The sequence below is a fragment of the Nicotiana sylvestris genome, chromosome 8 (assembly GCF_000393655.2).
Source record: "Nicotiana sylvestris chromosome 8, ASM39365v2, whole genome shotgun sequence".
Classification (NCBI taxonomy): Eukaryota; Viridiplantae; Streptophyta; class Magnoliopsida; order Solanales; family Solanaceae; genus Nicotiana; species Nicotiana sylvestris.
The window spans coordinates 111,703,210-111,725,424 of NC_091064.1; the positions used below are offsets into that span (position 1 = coordinate 111,703,210).

Here is a 22,215-nt window from a genome sequence, read left to right on the forward strand (position 1 = left end):
AATGTTAGTATCTACTTTTTCTCTCAATTCTAGTAGATTCCTCCATGTATAGGAGTCTTTGGAGTTTAGCACTTTGGACAGAGGGTTTGATCTCGGGCAGTATTTGGCTTTTAAAAACTTGGTCCATAGGTTGTCTTTCACTCTGAATCGCCACCATCTTTTTGCCGAAAATGAGTTACAAATGTCTTGGAGCTTTTTAAAACCAACACCACCTTCATCGCAAAGGTAACTCACATTATTCGACGAACTCCAATGATAACTCTTCTTGCCTTCTTTTTCATCCGAGAAGAAGTTAGCTAGATACATTTCAATTTGACTAATAATCGTTCTTGGGGACCATGGCAGCGAAAAGGTAGAAAGTCTGGGACTGTAGCACGTGATTAATGATAGTAGCTCTTCCACCAAAAGATAGCATTTTGCTTTGCTTACCTAATTCTAGAAAGAAGTATCATTAAAAAATAGAAATGTTAGCTGAGAAGCTCTTGCTTGCTTTGGGCAACTCGAGAGGAGAAAGATATAGTCATTATTTTAATTATTGTGGCAACCAAACGATCTCTTAAGGCCTTAAGTGAGAGCAAAATCAGATATAATGTAGTTATGAGTTTATTCGAATCAAGGCTTTTGTTCAAAACTTATATATATTAAAAGAATTTAGTAAATAAAATACTAATGACAAATGTTAACAACAATGAATCAAACCGAGTGCAATAACTTTTAAACTTGAATCCATAAAATTCAAATCTGGGCCCTCCTCTCGTAAGTGTTTCCGACTAGACTAATCTACAATTCTACATGCACCTCGCTCAAAATAGATATTGGCTGCAACCGGGGCCAATGAAGTTATCCAGACAAGTATAGGGTTGGTACTGTAATTTAAAAATTTACAACGACCATATGTTAAAATAAAAAATCAGCCCCCTTTCTTTCCGTTCCCAAATTTTAAAACTCATAAGTTCAAATCCCACATCAGAAAAAAAATTCATACTAAAATCGAAAACGTTACTGCAACGCTGTCGGTTCTTCACCTCAAATCTTGAATCTTTCCTCAACGGCTTCTGTCGGTTTGCTTCAGTTCAAAAATTTCCCTTTCTGGGTCTTCTTGTACATATATATTTATGTGAGTTTGTCTGTTAATGTTACTTTTTCACTAGTTGGATACTAGTAAAACTGTTCAATCCCTTTTTTAGCTTGGTGGCTCTTCAAAAATTGAGACTAGTTTTAAGTTTTTCATGTAAGCTGCATTTTCTTGATTACTTTTTTTCTTCTGAATTTCACATTTTCTTGAACTTGTATTATGAGCTGATTCTTTGACCCTTATGATATTGGGATACTATATGAATGAAAAATGGGTTTAAATTTCTTTGATGACAGGTAAATTAGGTGCTTTATCGGCTAAGTTTTATTATGTCGCTGTTAAGTAGATTTTTCTACAGAAGGCCCCCAGATGGGTTGCTGGAACTTGACGATAGAGTATACGGTAAAACAACCAATTTTGACTTGATAATGTGCTTGATATTCTACATTTTATTGAATACTCGAAGTGCATTGTATTTTTCTCAAGTTTTTTTTTCCTTGTGTTGAATGTCTGCAGTTTTTGATTCTTGTTTTTCGACTGAAGTACTGCCTGAGGGAGTTTACAAGCTTTACTTGCACGAAATCATAAATGAACTGCACGAAGAATTTCCAGATTCCTCCTTTCTTGCTTTCAATTTCAGAGAAGGCGAGAAAAGGAGCCAGTTCGCGGAGATTTTATGCGAGTATGATGTAACTGTAATGGATTATCCAAGGCAATATGAAGGCTGTCCTGTACTGCCTTTGTCTTTGATCCATCATTTTCTATGTGTCTGTGAGAGTTGGCTTTCTCTTCGAAATCATAACAATGTGATTTTGTTACACTGTGAGAGAGGTGGTTGGCCCCTTCTAGCCTTCATTTTGGCTAGTTTCTTGATTTTCAGAAAGTTACAAAGTGGAGAGAGAAAAACTCTCGAGATGGTTTATCGTGAGGCACCTAAAGGTTTATCACAATTATTATCACCTCTGAACCCATTCCCTTCTCAGCTTCGTTACCTACAATATATATCAAGAAGAAATATATCTCCCGAGTGGCCTCCTCCTGAACAAGCTCTTTCTCTGGATTGCCTCATTCTTCGTGCCATTCCAAGATTCGACAATCAAAAAGGGTGTAGGCCAATTGTCCGCATTTTTGGCCGGAACCTTCTTAGCAAGGATGGATTGTCAACTCATATGTTGTACACCATGCCAAAGAAAGGTAGAAGTCTTCGACATTATCGCCAGGTAAAAAAACTGCTGTCACTGCATCATGTTTCTTGTCTTCTTCAATTCTGCTGTGGGGCAACATGATTATTATCATTTTGCAGAAGGACAGTGATGTCATCAAGATTGATATTCAGTGTTTGGTGCAAGGAGAAGTAGTATTGGAGTGTGTCCACTTAGACCTGGACCCTGAAAGGGAAGTCATGATGTTCCGTATAATGTTCAACACAGCTTTCATTCGCTCCAACATTTTAATGTTAAACTGCGATAACTTGGATATTCTATGGGATACAAAGGCACGCTATCCAAAAGGCTTTCGAGCTGAGGTGAATACTTTCTTGTGTCTGTCTGATTAGTGTTGGTTAAGTGGATCATCTTTGCTCTCCATATTTCTCCTCTAATTTTATACATTCTGCTCGCAGGTTTTATTTGGTGATGTTGAGAGCATCTCTCCTGCAAAAGCTCCCACTGCAGCTCTAAATGGTGAGGAGAAAGGTGGGCTTCCTATCGAAGCTTTTTCAAGGGTACAAGAACTTTTTAGTGGTGCTGATTGGGTTGATACTGGCGATGATGCTGCGTTATGGTTGTTTAAACAACTATCGGTGTTGAATGATATGAAAGATTTATCAATTTTGCAAAGTAGGATGAGCGGGTATTCGTCCCCGTTTGACTCTGAAGAAGAAAATAATGCATCGAGTATTGCTGACAGTTTGGACTTTCTGGACTCAGAGAAAGCTAGTAATCTTACTTATGCTAATACAACAGACATCAATTTTTTAGATGAACAGGATTCAGCTTCTGATGGAACTTCTGATCTGAAGATTTCTGAGGATCAAGTGAAGCTTTCAATGTCAGATATTGGTCCTGTTCAGTCTCCTTCTGAAAATAACAGTCAATTGGATGCTGCCATTGCTCCTGAACATTCAAAGGAAGTTCGAGATTGCGATACAAGAACTTCCTCTTCTTCTCCATTACCTTCACCACCTTCGTCACCTGTCCCTGTGATTTCTAGTACAAAAGTCCCTGAATCATCAGCACCATCTCCCCCTTCGGCACCCTCTGTGTTTGGTTCTCCTAGCAAGGAGGTTTCTTTACCTCCACCACCACCACCACCACCTCCTCCTATATTTGGTGGCCCTTCTTCTGTCCCGCATCCTCCTCCGCTTCCAGCACTTGCAAGTTCTAATAGATCACCTCCACCACCACCGCCACCACCACCACCTTCAATTGGTGGTAATAGAGGACCTTCACCGCCAAGAGAACATACTTCTTCAACTTCCCCTGATAGCTTTGCTAGAGAACCTCCGCCACCTCCACCACCTCCACCACTTCCAAATAAGAGCTTTTTATGCACGCCTGCTCCTCCACATCCACCTCCTGTCCCTACATTTTCTACTTCTCGAAGTGCTCTGCCTCCACCTCCACCTCCCCCTCCTCCTCCTCGGGGGTCATCTAACTGTAATTTATCAGCTCCCCCTCCTCCCCCCCCCTCCTTTTGTCTCTTCCAAGTTCCCCCCTTTATCTCCTCCACCACCACCACCTCCCCCTCCACCTTCCGTGTCATCTAAGTGTACGCCCTTGCCTTGTGTAACTCCCCCCCCTCCCCCACCTCCCCCTTCTGTCTCTTTCAAGGGTCCTCCACTTCCACCACCACCACTGCCTTCATCCTCTACATCAAATAGGTCAACTCCGTTGGCACCTCCACCACCACCTCCACCTTCATCCTCTACATCAAATAGGTCAACTCCGTTGGCCCCTCCACCACCACCACCACCACCACCACCTCCACCTTCATCCTCTACCTCAAATAGGTCAAGTCCGCTGGCACCTCCACCACCACCACCTCCACCTACAAGCAATTCTAAAAGGCCACCTGCACCTCCTCCACCTCCTTTGGGAGTTCCTAGGCAAGGTTCAACTCCACCTGCACCTCCACCAGCACCAAAGGCTCCTAATGCTCCACCACCTCCTAGGCGGGGTTTGACACCCACTCCACCTCCACCACCTGGTGGAAAGGGACATAATGTGCCACCACCACCACCTTCATCTACTGGACGTGTAAGAGCCTCTGTAGGCTCAAATGCTCTAGGGAAAGGGCGAGTTGCAGGAGGTACTTCAATTCCTCCTAAAAAAGCTTCATTGAAGCCTTTACATTGGTCGAAAGTTACCCGGGCCATGCAAGGGAGTTTATGGGCAGATACGCAAAATAAGGAAAATACATCCAGGTATGCAGATTTTATTTTGGGCGATGAAAAATTACAATGAGAACTTTCTGGATCATTTCAATTTAATACGCAGATCATAATGTTTGCTATTTATTTTTTCTCGTGAAACTCCGTTACAGGTCATCATTAGGCTAGTTCTGAGCACTTTGATTATACCCTAGCTTGCATGGGGTACTGCAATTTTGTTATTTATCTCTTTGTTATGGGAAGTTCTGATCAAACCTTTTTAATGTATGTGGCAGAGCACCTGAAATTGATATTACAGAGCTCGAAAATTTGTTTTCGGTGGCTTCAGCTACTGATGGAACTAGCAAAGGTGGAGCTCGACGTGGTTCCAAAATCAGCAAACCAGAAAAAGTGCAATTGGCAAGTTATATATGCTTTATCTTGTTTCCAGTCTCTATAATCGTTGAATGTGCTGATGATTTGCTATTAAACAAGTTTATTACTTTCTCTTAAATTGCTGAGCAAGGCACACAATGGACATGTAGGATGAAAATGCCCCGTTTCCTTTGTATGTTTCACTCACTACCTTATCTGTTTTATTGGAGATACTAATCATTTCTGTCTTTGTTCCCTTCCTCTGGGACTCACTCACTTTAGAGTGCTTTATGTGTTAACAACATTTTTCTCTTTAGGCTCAAATTAAACCTTAAACTCCTCCAGTCTGCAGAATTGGATATGTAATGGAGGATACTATAATCTAGCTCATCCACTTTCTTCTCCTTCCTCTTTATTCCCTGCACGGACATGGAAGCCGAATCTTATCTTGTTAGATAATCCTTCTCCTATTGATACTCCTTACTTTCCTCTTAGCCAAATAGGCACAATGGTTTCTTAATGATGCTTGCTGCACTTGACTAATGGTAATTGAGCGTAGAAGTTACATTTATACATGGCACTTTAATTCATAGATTTATATCAAATCATCTGTCATTGAAGGGGAGCCTTGGCGTAACTGGTAAAGTTGCTGCCATGTGACCAGGGTGGTCACAAGTTCGAACCGTGGAAACAACCTCTTGCAGAAATGCAGGGTAAGGATGCGTACGATAGACCCTTGTGGTCTAGCTCTTCCCTGGACCCCGCGCATAGCGGGAGCTTAGTGCACCGGGCTGTCCTTTTATATTGGATCATCTGTCATCTGTTGCCCATGCAATTATGCTTTTTCTTCTTGCCCAAATAAAACATTTGACATTGCGTCTTTGCCTAATTTAAAAATGCATGAACATCGAGATAATGTTGAATTTGCACATTTATAAGGTCAAAGGGCATATGAAAGCGTCAATAATCTTCCATGACTAGTACATGTAAGATGATTGTTTTAATGATTTAAACTCAAGAGGAGTTTAGAAGTAAATACACACCTTGAACCACATAGATTTTTTGAAATGAGAAATGGACTAAATTGCTACTAGTGCCGAATTACCATGATATTCTTGAAGTACTTGGTAGGACTGTACTAGTGTACTCTGGCCAACTAACAGTGTTGTAACTCAATATCAGTCGTAAATCCGATCCAGAAATAGAGTGCTGCCACCTCGTGACCTTCACTTTCAATGCACCTAGTATTGGATGAAAATTCAAAAGTTCTCTTGCTTGTTTCCTTGGGCAGCTGTGTTACCTCCACTTTGGACTTCCCAAAACACGTAACTTCCACCCAGCCAGCTAATGGCTTTTGTGCCAACATAGAAGTGGTACTGAGACAGTCTTGTGACGAGTCAAATCTATTGAGGATACTATAACCTTCTTCATGTATATTTTATATCTTTTTCTTTTTTCAAAAATGAAAAGTAAGTGAAGTTACTCTTGGAGTAATAGCCAAGTCCTCAGTTATGGCCAAATTGTAAGGGTAGGGATGCCTTTTGGACTCATTGTCCTGATAGGCATTATCATGCAAGTTTTTCATGTAGTTAGGAGAATATTGTAGGATGAGTATGGATCTCTTTCTTTCACTAGTTAAAGAAAGATATTAAGAATTTTGGATAGGTTTTAAAGGGGGGTTTTAGTGGTAAGTTGTGGCTAACAATGTGGAAACGAAGTTGAAAGTAAGGCCTTAAATGGGTTTAACATAGGCGAAGTTTGGAAGCAAGCATTCCAAGATAGAGAAGAACATGTGGTTGCGGGACGCAGATATGAATGATGAAATGATGAACTTTGGGTGGAAAAGTTCTACTTTTTTCCATCCCAGAGGTAACACCATTTCTGTTCCAGGAAACTTAAGTTAGTCATCTTTGACTGAATAATGGAGGGATATCCTAGTGGTAAGGTCCTTCACCTCCGACCATGAGGTTGAGGGTTCGAGTCACCAAGGGGTAAAGAGGGGAAGACCACTTGGGCCTCCTAGATAGAGGTAGGAGGTTTGGAGGATGGGGTCCATCATATCAAAAAAATTTCAAATGGTTATCTTTTGAAAATTTCTTAGAAGTTGTTTTAGTAGTTTGTAATATATATTCATGTAGCAAAGTCATTTTTATAGGTTGTGATACATGTCTAGATGGATTAGAATGAAAGGGTTATGGAGGCTGTGCTCAAACATAGACGCGTCCCGTTGGGATGGCCATTGACCATGAATGAACTGCAGTTCACTTGCTACTTAATTTATCTGTTAGTGCTAACTTGGGAAGAGATAAATCTCTTCTATAGAAAGAAACATTTACTTTAAAGCTTTCACTATATATTATGAGATCACTATGGAATAATTGGTGTACTGTCTACTGGGTGTTGGCTTCTTTTTCTTCTTGAGGTATTGGGAGTCCATTTTACAGAACTCACTCCGTTTGTAGTGAAAGACTGGAAGTGTTAAATTTTGGTTTAACTTGTTAAAGAAAGGGAATTATTTCTTAACATATGCTTTTGTCAGGTTGATTTGCGCAGGGCTTACAATTGCGAAATCATGCTTACAAAAATCAAGATTCCCTTGCCTGATATGCTGGTGAGTTCTTTTAGCATCTTCTTGTTTCTACTATCAACTTCAATATTTTATCTATTGCACTAGTTTATGTATCCTAGTCCACAGGTCGGTCTTTTGACCAAACCTTTTTATTGTTTATCATATGAAACAATTATATTAGTTAATCTTTACTTGGCTTTAGGACAATCAGAAACTTTTGAAATCGAGCTGCTTATAATTTTAAAGGTGACACAAATTAACAACCAAAAAAAGTAATAATGACTCGTTATGCTTTTATCAATTGTAATCAAGTAACAAATAACATATACAATTGAATGTATATACTGTAAGACTTTATTTTCCAAAAGATTACAATTAAGTATTTTGGTTCTTGTCCCTTTTTAAATTTGCTAAATCTATAGAAGTATCTGATGAATCAAATAGATACAATATTATGCAAAAATATTGAATCATCATCATGGTTTTGATGGTTCTCAACAAATAAAGAATAAGATCATAGTATGTCTTGAACTCTAAATTGGAAGTGAAATATCTTTATTTCTGCTTAAAAAAGAGTGATATACCAATTAACTATCTATATTTCTACTCAATAAAAGAACGAAGAACGAATCCCAAACTGTTTGGGGTTGGCTATGTGAATCATCTGTATCCATATTGCTCTATGTCAGTCGTCAGGTCTTATTCAAAAGAGCTATGGTAGTTTGACTATTTTTATGAGAGCCATTAACCGATCACAATTCTCCTCGTAATTCAGTTTCGAGTTAGTTATGTTTTTCTCATATAGGTGGAGTTCACCGAGCACCTAAGAGTGTGGCCTAGTGGTCATTGAGGGGGGAGAGGCCCTAGGATTTTAGTTCAAATGCGAACAGAGGCAAAAAGTTAAGAGGCAGTTTCTCTCATCTGATTAAATTTTGGTGGGCATACCTATGCCGATAGGAGGTATCGCCTATAGATTAGTGGAGGTGCGTGCACAAGTAGGACCGGGCACCATTGTCATTGGAAAAAAAATAGACGGAGTTCAATGAAATGAATAAAAAGAGAAAATGAGTTATATATATTATGAAGGTAGAAGTTACTGAAGAAAGAACTAGCTACACCTACTGATCAAAAAGGCATATTCATTCTTTTATAATTTTAACAACTTTAGAGAGTTGAAAAGATCATGTAATTTCACCTGACTTGAGGAGATCAAAATTAAATGTTAAACTCAATCGATATATTCTGTTGAAATTCAAAAGAATCACTATAGATATTGTATAAAATATTCTATCCTTTGGCTTTGTCATCAAATCGAATTGTAGTAATGCACAGTAATAATATGCTGATTCACACATGTGTTCAGTCAGCATGGTGAACATTCTTTAGGGATGCTCATGCATGGTTTCTTAGGATGGTTTTTTGTTTGTCTTTTTTGAGTTTTAATGAAGGTAGACTGAAATGAATGAAATATTTACCCTGAATCTCCTTTACTAATACAACAACTACGCCTCAGTCCCGAGCAAGTTGGGGTTGGCTATATGAGTCCTCACTGACCATGTTACTCCATTTAAACTCATCTCATGCCAATATTATGCGAATACAAGTAGGATTTCTTTTTACTAAAAATTTCTGGATTTCTGACACATTAGTATATGCATGTTTTACAGAATGCTGTTTTGGCTTTGGATTCGTCAGCTCTGGACATTGATCAAGTTGAAAATCTGATAAAGTTTTGCCCAACAAAAGAAGAAATGGAGACACTGAGGGTACTATCCCGTTCTAATCCTGGCAGTGCTTGCCTATCATGGCAAAGTTTAGCTCACAATAACATTTGTGTATTATGCATCTAGTCATTTATTTTGAGTTCATAAGTAATGTTAGAGATATCTTCTGAAATTAGCTTCAATTTTTGTTAAGTCTCCTCGTTTAGAGAAATTTTGTTTAACTCTCCTCGTTTAGAGGAAATAATTCACATTGAAGTTCTTACCAATGGTACTTGGAGCCAAGACCAACACATTCACCTTTTGCATTTGTATTTGATTTTAGAATACTAGTTCAGCGAGTCATTGGAGCCAGTGGCCTATGATTTTGTTGATGTGCCTTTTGTGTAAGTAGCTGTGCAGATTGATGCCCATAATTCATTGACCCATTTGGCAGTTGCATGCTTATATGGAGTACGTACTTGCATCTATGATGTGCAAGCTTACGTTTGATGACTCCCTTTCCTGGTGTCTGTGGATGTGTGTATCATAGTCTGTTGTGTACGTAGATCCATACTTGTTTCTTCTTGATTTCCCATACCTTTATGAATTTAGTTGTGCTAGTTTCTTAACAGTGTATACTTGCCATTTAACAACTAAAAGTTAATTTTTGGTTTCAGAATTTGATCTTACTGGTTATGTTCTATTTTTCAGAACTATAATGGGGACAAGGAAATGCTTGGAAAGTGTGAGCAGGTCTTCTCCAATTTGACTATATATATATGGGGAAACCTATGTTGCTCGGACTCTCCGAAAATGTCAGTGGGTGCGTGTCTGATCCTTCAAAAATAGTGATCCGACACGGGTGCGGTGCTATTTTGGAGAGTCCGCGCAACATAGTGGGAAACTACAAAATTCTTTAGCCTCTAAGTTCTGAGTTATTAACTGGATTAATAAATGTTTCAGTTTTTCCTGGAGCTGATGAAGGTCCCACGAGTTGAGTCCAAGTTAAGAGTGTTTTCGTTTACTATCACTTTTTCTAATCAGGTATTCGCTCTTGTACTTGTTAGTGAACCAATGTCTATGCACTCTGCCATTGATTTTTCTATTGACTGTAATATCTTGAATTGTTCAGGTGACTGACTTGAGAACTAACCTAAGTACAATTAACAATGCTACTAGAGAGGTACTTTTAATACCTTATGAAGTTTGATTTGGCACATTCTGATTTCAACTGGATTCTAACTGCATTTCCTGATCGAGTAGGTGAAAGAATCTGCCAAACTACGTCAAATAATGCAGACCATTCTAACATTGGGAAATGCACTGAATCAGGGTACAGCACGAGGTACAAGTTTCTAAGATCTAGATCTTCATACAAAAAAGATTAGTTGTTTGGTGGAGGCTCTGTGAATAATATCTTTGTTTTTGTAATTACATTGCAGGATCTGCTGTAGGGTTCAAGTTGGACAGTCTTCTTAAGCTTTCTGACACTCGTGCTAGAAACAACAAAATGACCTTGATGCATTATCTGTGCAAGGTAGAACTATTGCATTATGATGCTTTTCTGTTTTTACCTTTATGTAAAGTTGCATCATTTTAGATCATATTTGTTTCCTGGAAATTTCTTTTTATCTTGTTGTAATTGCACAAAGACTGTAACTATTTGTTGCTGTTTTTTTCTATTAAATGTCAGGATGTTACTTTTGATCCGCAAGCTTGAGCTCTAAGGTAGTATATATCAGTTAGCTCTAAATTGAGAGGGATTGAAGGTGACTTAAGGTTAAGTTGAGTTAGATTAGTTTGGCTCAGTGATGATTGATGAGTGGCTCAAGATTGAGTTGACAAAGTGCGAAATTTTTCTGAGCTCTGTGTCATAACTTGCCAAAAATATTTTGCACATGCTACAAGGGCTAAGGTGGCCATTGACAGAGAGGAGGCGAGCGCTTTCAAGGTTTCAACATTCAAGATCAAATGATTGTTTGTTTAAGTTCAATAATAAAATAAGGGTAATCGGGGAAGCGTTGGCATGGTGCATGCCAAGATCAAATGATTAGTTTGGCCATCACACGTGGTAGTGTTGGCGCGATGGTGGAGCATGCACAAGGCATGGTGACTAGCCGCAGTGAAGCACGAGCGGGAGCCATAGCGTGCAAGCAAGGCTTACACCATAAGTGTGGCATGGTGCCCGACAAGGGCAAGGTATATGCGCGAGGCTAAATGCCCGTGGATAGCGCATGTCATGCACGTGGTGTGATGTGCGAGGATGATAAGGTACATGTCAAGGGACGGGGGTCCAAGCATGGCGAGGTTCGCAGAGTGTTATCAAAGGTGCGCTTAAAGCACGCTTAAGCCCTAAACCGGGGCTCAAAACATGTTGAGCGCTTCGTCTCGCTTAGTGGGTGCTTTAGTGTTGTCATCAAGGCTCTAAGACATACTTTTCCTTGCCAATGAGTGTAATCCTGAAGGGGCGTCACCAAACAATAGTTAAAGTCTGCGCTTTATTTGTGCTTTGCGCCTAAAGCCCCCACAGACCTTAGAGCTTTTTTGCGCTTTTCACCTTTGATAACATTGGGTTTGCACGGGTGATGTGGAAGAATGACCAATAATATGCCAAGGAAGCTTGAGGGTGTTAGCATATAGGGATGTGCTGTGGAATGCAATTGGTCTAGGGTGTGATGGAGTGCATTGGGCTGGGCATGGTCTATGGCCCAACCCCTCTGACAACAGAAGTGTCTAGAAGGCACTTAAGGGTTTAGGGTTGCTGCCAATGGACACTCTGGTGGTCAAGTCAGCCCTAGCCCAACTTTTTGAGTCTACAATGATCCTTGGGGGCTTATAAATAGGAGGAGACCCACACCTTTTGTAAGCAAGCAACCCACCAATAGATCTAGCAATTTCCAAAGTCCTAAGGGGTGGTTTGGTTTGAATACGGCTTATGCCGGGATAAGTTATACTGGAGTAAGTTATGCTGGGATTAGTTATGCTGGAATTGTTTTTTATCCATTGTTTGGTATGTTGTATTAAATATGACAATTGCATAATTTGTAAGAAGAATGTATAAGTTATACCGATGCTAATTACCACACCCTCTATAAGATATAAGTTATCCCCGTGTTAATTTTATTCCCGGGATAACTTATACCTGGTTTGCTAACCAAACAAAGTATTAAGATGGTATTAAATTTTTATACCAGCACTATACCTTCTTATACCTCATACCAAACGACCCCTAAGTGTACTACTAAGCATTCTAAAGCTTTATATGAGTGTCCTAATGTCATGTACTCCTTCAAGCATTGTGCTAAGAGTTGTGTTATAATACAAATGCCAATTCCCTCACTAACCAAGGTTATTTTCCAAGTCATCCATTGTTTCAAAGTGTCGTTTAAGCATTGCTAAATGCCACAGATGCTACTAACACTTCCAAAACCTCGAGGCGTACTTTGTCTAAGTGTAGAGGCTTGCTTGAGTCAAGCGACACATGTGGGAAGCTAAACCTAGCGTCTATCATGGGCTAAGTTGCTCCGACATGGCAATTTAGGTGCCGCACCCGTGTCGACAGGATACTAGTATGGGTGTGGGTATGGGATCCATACCGGATCTGGTCAAACAATTTTGGGTATTTTGACCACGATGGGCGGAAATATTCGACACGAGATACAACTTGATTCCCAAAATCAGAACCAAAACTAGGATAAATTTGAAGAAAATAGCATACCTTATCTAAGAAATCAATCCTTTACTTATCTATAACTTGAGAATAAAAAGAAATCCACACTTTACAAGCTTATACATAATTATTCCACAAAATTTATCATAATTTAAAGATATTTTTATATATTTTTTTGAATTATTTTGTAGTCGGATCCCCGCACCCGTATCCGTACTAGGATCCGTATCCTCAAGTCTTAGAATTTACATCTCGAAAGATTCGACCTCTAGATCCGCACCCTTGTCCGAGCAACATAGATCATGGGGGATAATTCGACTAGGTGCCGCACCTGACGCTAGTGAAATTGAAGATCAAACATGAAACTAGGTATACGAGACTCTTACAGAAGTTAAAAATTTCAAGCTTAAGTTATCTTGCCAAATGAAAATATTTTAATAAAATACACAAAAAGAACCTACAAATCGCCCAAAGGGAAGTCCAGATGTGTTTTCTCAAAATTAAAAAAATAAAAAGCAAAGAAAAGTCCAATGTGTATAGGTGCTTCTGTTGAGCACCTAAACAAAAAGAAGATTGTGTAACAAATCTCTGAGAAAAGGGTTCCATTCATTATCAAGGAGAAGGAAGTCAAAACTTCTAATGATGAAAATCTGAAAACTAATCCTTATAAAGTTATCTGACAGCTTAAGACTACCCACGGTATTAGCAGGATCAGCACCATTAGAAGAACTGCCACTTTTATGCCTTCTCAACATTGTATAACTTTGCTGGCTAACATTCACAATAAAGTTCATGGGTAGCTTATATTTTTGTTCATTTCCTATTTTTGTGTGCCAGTGATACACATCCGCGTTATGTGATTCGAGAGATCCATTTCCTTTTTATCATGTAACTTCCTGTTCTAGGCATTGCTCTAAATAGGATTGGTGGTCACATTGATTTTTCCATTTGCTGCTTTAGATTCCTCTTCTGCATTAAATCTATCTGTCCCATGATCCTTTTCCCCCATTTTAAGGTAATATTATTTGATGTGTATCTACCAAATTGTGAAATCATTAAAGTTCCTAGTCCACTCTTCGAGAAGTTTGCGGTGGGCCAAAACTTGTGTATGTTGAGGGAATGTTGGAACTTGGACTCTATTCTGGAACATCCAGAAAATGAAATTTTATTAAAATATTGGAACAACATAAGACCTTGGCTCTGAGATTTCTTCCTGGTCCAACACTGTTGTTAGTCGATGAATCTGCTTACTAACTGATAGTACACTGTATTGAAAATTATGCAAGTTTCCTTGTGGATAATAGCAACAAGCTGGAACAAGTTGGAATTAAAGCTCAGTTGTGGTATAGAAGATTAGACGTCTTTTGTAGAGAATCATGTTTTGATGTAAATTCTCTACTTTTGGGTATACTTCTTGTATACGGGAGTTTTTTCTCCCTTTTGATTAATACAATTTACCTTATCAAAAAAAGGCTCAGTTGTGCTGGTACCCTTACATTAGGTGGCGTTTTCCGTCCTTTTAGCTTGTTTTGAGATTTGTCAGTGGAAAATGTAGAGAACCTTCAGTATTAAAGGAACCACTAATTTGTTTGAAAAGACAAATTATTGAGTATTGGATTGAAATGAGTTCAAAGGAAATGGTGTACAATGCATATGAGGATTCATATAGCCGACCTCAACTATTCTGTGATTGAGGCGTAGTAATAGTAGTGGTCATTCTTTTTGACATGCCGGGAAAAAAAGGAAAAAAAAAAGGAACGTCACAATAAGATTTTGAAACAGCGTCATACTGCCATTTTGTGAGCTCTTAGAAACAGATCTTTAGAACCATGCATCAAAGTGCCAAATCTGCATCATTTCCAAGTTATAACCACTTAAAAATTTTCTTTTTGGTGTTTTGCAGACAATTGATGACAGCTTTAAATATGTAACTAATTAATTCATGTGCACAAGTTATTTGAAGATTAATTAATACAAACTACTCCTAACTGCCTTATCGAGGTTTCTCATGGGGTTTGGATAGAGATACTGTCTTTTCTTTGCTAGCGCTGCTGAAAACAGTAAGAGAAAAGGAAGGAGAACAGATGCTGAAATTCACAGAACGAACTGAAGTTTTGTAAGGGGAGAAATTTAGAAATTTAATTATAAGTAATGAAAATATCAAGTTAAAAACAACTTCAGACACAAGCGCCAGTGATGAGATTAAATTACATCAGAAACAGTGAAAACAGAGAACTGATGAGGAAAGGGATGTGGAGAGAGGGTGCTGGATGCTAGGCAGGATGAATGTGCTGCTTTGCCACAAGTGGGTATGGCTATGACAGTGGCAGAAGCGAGGTTACTATATTTTCATGCCTCTTTTGTTGTTTATATCATCTGAGGTTTCCTCTTCAATGTCAATGGTGTGTGTGTGTGTGTGAAGAGATAGAGAGAGAGAGAGAGAGCGAAAGGGTCAGCCACTTGGCCAACCTGGACTTCTCTTGTGTCTTAACTCTTTTTCCATATGTATGTTTCCACTTTGCACTGCGATTCCAAAGATGTAAATCTGTCTTGTTTCTGTCAGCTCCTTGCTGAGAAAATGCCAGAGTTGCTTGATTTCGACAAGGATCTTCTTCACTTGGAAGCTGCTTCTAAGGTACTCTTTGCTGTACATAATGGTCTTCACTTGCAGTAATATTAGTATAACGGTGAAACTGAAATGTTTGTTTACGTTATATTAATTGATTAGATCCAACTGAAGTCTTTGGCTGAAGAAATGCAAGCAGTGAGCAAAGGTCTTGAGAAAGTTGAACAAGAACTTACTGCATCCGACAATGATGGTGCAATATCTTCAGGCTTTCAGAAGGTGAGATAAGAGAATGGTAAAATGTGATTGTTCCTACTTCCACAATGCCTTAGCTGGTTGCATATACTTTCAAGTTCATGTCTTTTTTTAGCTTTAACTTTTAACTGTTGAAGTCCATTTGACAATGTACCTGTTAGTTTGATAGTTAAATAGTAGTAAATAACCCTAATCCCATATGTATTAGAAGTAGGACATGTATTTTATATATATATATATATATATAGGGCTCATTGTATCATTGTAATTAATTAATCAATAATATTTTCTCCCGTGCATTCTCACATGGTATCAGAGCGGCAGTGAGAAAACATCCGGGAAAGAAAACCCACCCAAAATAGTCGTCGTGCTTCAATTCCGGCGACCTTTTAGAGCTGTTTTCTCGAAAAAAAAAACCAATTTCCATTGGTGTTGTGCAAAAACCAACACCACCACGAGGTATATCAGCTTCCGGCGACCAACCCATAAAAACTTCTCCGACAGACCACCTCCCACGTGCCCTCACGCGCCGCCGGAAAATATTTTCCGGCAAGTCTCCGTCGTCACGCGCCGGCGCGTGAGGCTTCTTCCAGCCATTTTTTTGGCCGAGCTTCTTCAGGACAGCCTGGTTGCACAACAATTCTGAGCCTACCCATACCTTTTTCTTTTTATTCCGAACACTTTGAGATTTTTCCGGCGTGAACAATAAGTTTTCCGGCGTGAACAGTAATTCCTTGAAAAATTCTGCTCTTTTCCGGCACAATATATAATGGCATTCGTATCAGAAGCCTTTAACTCACAATCCGTTGGATCCAATGCATTGAATCCAATCCAGATCGTTTCTTTTCCAGATTATATTGAGTTCCTTCAGTACAAAACACGTAAGCAGACATCTTCAGGATTAGCCTCCGTTGTTCCAACAAATAGTAGCATGACTTGTGTCTCCCAATCTTCAACTTCTGAATCTTAGGTCATTGATTCAGGTGCATCTAATCATATTTCTGGTAACAAATCTCTTTTCACTAGTATTTCATATTCTCAATCTCTTCCAACAGTCACAATGGCCAATGGGTCTCAAGCCATGGCAACTGCAATAGGTCAAGCAAGTCCACTTCCTTCCTTACCTTTAGACTCAGTTCTTTATGTTCTTGGTAATCCTTTTAATCTCATAGTCATTAGTCGCTTAGCCAAATCACTTAAATCTGCTGTTTTATTTCTTGATGACCTTGTTTTAATACAGGAACACACAGGGCGGATCATTGGTACCAGACGTGAATCAGATGGACTTTATTACCTTATACTTGCAAAATCACATAGACTCGCATCTTGTCTTCCTCCAATAACTTGTCCCGTTACTGATCCACCAGATTTATTACATAAACGGTTAGGACATCCCAGTTTGTCAAAACTTCAGAAAATGGTACCTGACTTATCTCACTTGTCCACTCTAGAGTGTGAGTCATGTTAGCTCGGTAAGTATACCCGCTCCCATTTCCCGCGGCGTCTTGATAATCGAGCTGAGTCACCTTTTACTTTAGTCCATTCAAATGTTTGGGGTCCTAGTCGGGTCAGTTCTACCTTGGAATTCCGCTACTTTGTCAGTTTCATTGATGATTATTCCAGGTGCACTTGGATATTTTTGATGAAAAATCGATCTGAGTTGTTTTCTATTTTCCATACCTTCCACGCTGAAATTCAAAATCAAGTTGGGGTTTCTATTTGCACATTTCGTAGTGATAATGCCCTAGAGTATTTGTCTTCCCCATTTCAACAGTTTATGAATTCTCATGGGATTATTCATCAGACATCTTGTCCGTACACATCCCAACAAAATGGGGTAGCTGAAAGAAAGAATAGACATCTTATTGAAACTGCTCGTACCTTACTCATACAATCTCATGTTCCGTTGCGTTTTTGGGGGGATGCAGTTCTTACATCTTGTTATCTTATTAATCGTATGCCATCTTCAGCTATCCAAAATCAAGTTCCATTCTCTATCCTGTTTCCCCACTTATCTTTGTTCTCTCTTCCACCCCGTGTCTTTTGGAGTACGTGCTTTGTTCATAACCTTACTCCAGGAAAAGATAAGTTAGCTCCTCGTGCTCTTAAGTGCATATTTCTGGGTTACTCGAGAATGCAAAAGGGATATCGATGTTATTCTCCTGACCTCTTCACAGGTCCAGTTAATCACTTAGATATTTCTGAGGTGCTACCAGTTCCTTCTTTTGGAGATTCAGTCCTTATCTCCCATTCATCTTCCTCCATAGCTCCGACCTACAGTTCCAGTTGCAGCTCCACCACCTATAACTCCAGTGCCACCACCGAGTCCAGTGCCACCACCTAGTCCAGTTCCACCAACTATAGCTACAGTGCCAGCACCTAGTCCAGTTCAACCTTCTACAGCTCCACTCCTGACTTATCATCGTCGTCCGCACCCAGTATCAGGCCCAGCTGATTCACGTCCTGCACCTGACCCTGCTAATACTGCGGACTTGTTTCCTCTTAATCAACCGATTACACTACGAAAAGGTATACGATCCACACTTAATCCTAACCCTCATTATGTCGGCTTAAGTTACCATCGACTGTCTTCATCCCATTGTGCATTTGTGTCATCTTTGTCTTCTGTTTCCATCCCTAAGTCAACAAGTGAAGCACTGTCTCATCCCGGATGGCGACAAGACGAGATGTCTGCTTTACATACGAGTGGTACTTGGGAGCTTGTTTCTTTTCCTTCGGGTAAATCGACCGTTGGTTTTCGTTAGGTGTATGCAGTCAAAGTTGGTCCAGATGGCCCGGTTGATCGACTTAAAGCTTGTCTTGTTGCCAAATGTTATACTCAGATATTTGGACTCGATTATAGTGATACTTTCTCTCCCGTGGCTAAAATTGTATCAGTCCGCCTTTTTCTATCCATGGCTGCTGTTTGTCATTGGCCTCTCTATCAGTTGGACATTAAGAATGCTTTTCTTCACGGTGACCTTGAGGATGTGGTTTATATGGAGCAACCACCTGGTTTTGTTGCTCAGGGGGAGTCTAGTGGCCTTGTATCCCGGATAGCGACAAGCTATGATTGACGAGATGTCTACTTTACATACGAGTGGTACTTGGGAGCTTGTTCCTCTTCCTTCGGGTAAATCGACCGTTGGTTGTCGTTAGGTGTATGCAGTCAAAGTTGGTCCAGATGGCCAAGTTGATCGACTTAAGGCTCGTCTTGTTGCCAAAGGTTATACTCAGATATTTGGACTCGATTACAGTGATACTTTCTCTCCCGTGGCTAAAATTCTCTCCCGTGGCTAAAATTGCATCAGTCCGCCTTTTTCTATCCATGGCTGCTGTTCGCCATTGTCCTCTCTATCAGTTAGATATTAAGAATGCTTTTCTTCACGGTGACCTTGAGGATGTGGTTTATATGGAGCAACCACCTGATTTTGTTGCTCAGGGGGAGTCTAGTGGCCTTGTACGCCGGTCCCTCTATGGTCTAAAACAGTCCTCGAGCCTGGTTTGGTAAGTTCAACATAGTTATTCAGGAGTTTGGCATGACTCGTAGTGAAGCTGATCACTCTGTATTTTATCGACATTTTGCTTCAAATCTCTGTATTTATCTGGTCGTTTATGTTGACGATATTGTTATTACCGGCAATGATCAGGATGGTATTAGTAAGTTGAAACAACATCTCTTTCAGCACTTTCAGACTAAGGATCTGGGCAGATTAAGTATTTTCTGGGTATTGAGGTCGCTCAGTCTAGCTCAGGTATTGTGATCTCACAACGGAAGTATGCCTTAGATATTCTTGACACTCCGATGGATCCGAATTCTAAACTTCTGCCAGGACAGGGGGAGGAGCCTCTTAGCGATCCTGCAAGATATAGGTGGTTGGTTGGTAAATTAAATTACCTCACATTGACTAGACCTGACATTTCCTTTCCTGTGAGTGTTGTGAGTCAGTTTATGGATTCTCCCTGTGATATTCATTGGGATGCAGTTGTCCGCATTCTTCGGTATATAAAATCAGCTTCAGGCAAAGGCTTATTATTTGAAGATCGAGGCCATGAGCAGATCGTTGGATACTCAGATGCTGATTGGGCAGGATCACCTTCTGATAGACGTTCTACGTCTGGATATTGTGTCATAGTAGGAGGAAATTTGGTGTCTTGGAAGAGCAAGAAACAAAATGTGGTTGCTCGGTCTAGTGCAGAAGCAGAATATCGAGCAATGGCTATGGCCGAATGTGAGCTAATTTGGATCAAACAGTTGCGCAAGGAGTTGAAATTTGGTGAGATTAGTCAGATGGGACTTGTGTGTGATAATCAAGCTGCTCTTCATATTGCGTCAAATCCAGTGTTCCATGAGAGAACTAAACACATCGAGATTGACTGTCACTTTGTTAGAGAAAACATACTCTCTGGAGATAATGCTACAAAATTTGTGAAGTCGAATGATCAGCTTGCTGATATTTTCACCAAGTCCCTCACTGGTCCTCGTATTAGTTATATATGTAACAAGCTCGGTACATATGATTTATATGCACCAGCTTGAGGGAGAGTGTTAGTTTGATAGTTAAATAGTAGTAAATAACCTTAATCCCATATGTATTAGGAGTAAGACATGTATATATATAGGGCTCATTGTATCATTGTAATTAATTAATCAATAATATTTTCTCCCGTGCATTCTCACAGTAACTTAACAATATTTTGTAGAAAACTTATTCTAGTACATGGGAACATTGTCACATTTGCACGTGATTAAGTCTGATTGACCGAAAGTCATCCGAAGCTTTTTATATGTTGAGAAGATCATAAAAATCAACGTCTAAAAGTATTAACAATTCTCTCGTGATTTTCTTACGACAAAAGTGAAATGAATGGCATTGAGCGGATTCCGCTTTTCCCCAGGTTTCCTTCATTATACAAGGATCCCTCTTTACTATTAAAAAACTTCACCCTGGATATATTATGAGAAGACAAAGTAGGGAAGAATTGTACCGCTGGTGTAGAAGAGTAATATGTGTCATAAATGGATGACAATTAGTTTCACTCAAAAAATCAAGTGAAAAGGGCACGCATGGGAAAGGCCCCCCATTTGGTTTGTATCGGACATGGTTTTCAAGTGGAGGCTAACTGGTATTGCAGTCAAATATGATTGCAATGCCCTCGATTTGGTGTACATGCATAATTTTGTTGAACTTCTGAAATATGTGGTTAATTACTTGGTCATTTCTTCTCAGGTGTTGAAGAATTTCCTTGATACTGCTGAGGCTGAAGTCAAGTCTCTCACTACTCTTTATATTGAAGTGGTTAGTTTTCCTGCATTCATTATGTCATACTTTAATACTCCTGGAAGTTTGAGCCATGTCATGTTTGCTCATTGTTCTATCTCGTAAATCTACAGGGAAGGAGTGCAGACTCCCTGTCCCTGTATTTTGGCGAGGATCCAGCTCGATGCCCCTTTGAGCAAGGTTAGAACTACATAGGATATAATTTTCTTGCTGTGTTATGAGTCATCTGGTGAGATTTCTGGAAAAGAAAAAAAATAGAGTCTTGTAGCTGTTTGGTGCAACACTTGGTAGCTATTTCAGTATGGGTTATCTATACACTATTTTTTAGTAGTTTAAGCGTTTAATGTGAAGACTATGTGATGCACAGTGTATGTCGCTTTCCTATGATCCGTTGTCAGGTTGATGCCACCCTTCTTTAGGTCTTTTGTAGCATCTGTTTAGTGCATATTGCCATTGGCTAGATTTTTCGAATTGCATTTGTCCTGGGGATCTTGTTTAGTTCATGTATCATTTAGATCAAGATTTGTATGTTCAACCAATGTGAAAATTGCTTCAACAGATTTCTCCTAGTGTAGCAACTTCTTGACCAGGCATATCTATTAATAACATTTTGATCTATGTGATAAATTTTGACGGTCTTCATATCTTTTAGTGTGAGTGATGCATATGTTTACTTTCTGGATGCAGTGACACAGATTTTGGTGGTCTTCACCAAGATGTTTAAAAAATCACGCGATGAGAATGAACAACAAGCTGATGCTGAAAGGAAGAAATTGGAAAAGGAAGCCTTGAAGGAACAAGCAGCCGCTAGTTCTTCTGGAAAGAAAGAAGTTGATGCTGATCGAATAAAACTAAACTTTCGAAATCAGTTACATGCTGTATGATCAGTTCAAGTTGACCAAGCTTACTATACTCCATAAGCCGAGAGAGTGTATACGGAGAACAGTTCATAATCGGGTAAAAAAGATTTACATTCTTGATGATAGCAGCCTTGGAGGGCTTTGCTCAAACAAGTTGATGCCAGTGTACTTCAGTGTTAAGTTTTATAGTTAGTTATATATGTACATAATTACCATAGTTTTATTTCTTGCCATGTAGAATCGCGCGGTACTGCCATGATTACTCCAATTTTGTATCCAGAGGTAAAAAATCGGTAGATCTCAAAATTCGAGAGGTTTCCAAGTTGTACATATTGAAGTTCCATATCTGTGTATATGTATTTAAAGGTGATTTATTTTTACCATAAGCTGTATTTCATAGCAATGGAAGTTCAAAAAAATGATGATGATGGAAAAAGGATCATTTCATAATATTTATTGATAGAACAAAGAACAAACTAAATGAAAACTT

General features: G+C 39.4%; 1 protein-coding gene across 1 annotated transcript; it reads left to right on the forward strand.

The window, feature by feature from the left end:
* Window positions 1-1,136: 1,136 nt before the first annotated feature.
* Window positions 1,137-22,111, forward strand: LOC104246349 (formin-like protein 14). Its single transcript, XM_070152843.1, is given in 19 exon segments — window positions 1,137-1,231; window positions 1,372-1,477; window positions 1,592-2,295; window positions 2,379-2,600; window positions 2,697-3,754; window positions 3,756-4,499; window positions 4,742-4,865; window positions 7,360-7,431; window positions 9,057-9,155; window positions 9,804-9,845; window positions 10,056-10,136; window positions 10,225-10,275; window positions 10,356-10,437; window positions 10,535-10,629; window positions 15,326-15,397; window positions 15,491-15,607; window positions 20,815-20,883; window positions 20,979-21,045; window positions 21,553-22,111. Coding segments are annotated over 18 exon segments (3,969 nt in total). The 5' UTR covers window positions 1,137-1,231; window positions 1,372-1,404; the 3' UTR covers window positions 21,750-22,111.
* The last annotated feature ends 104 nt before the right edge of the window (window positions 22,112-22,215 follow it).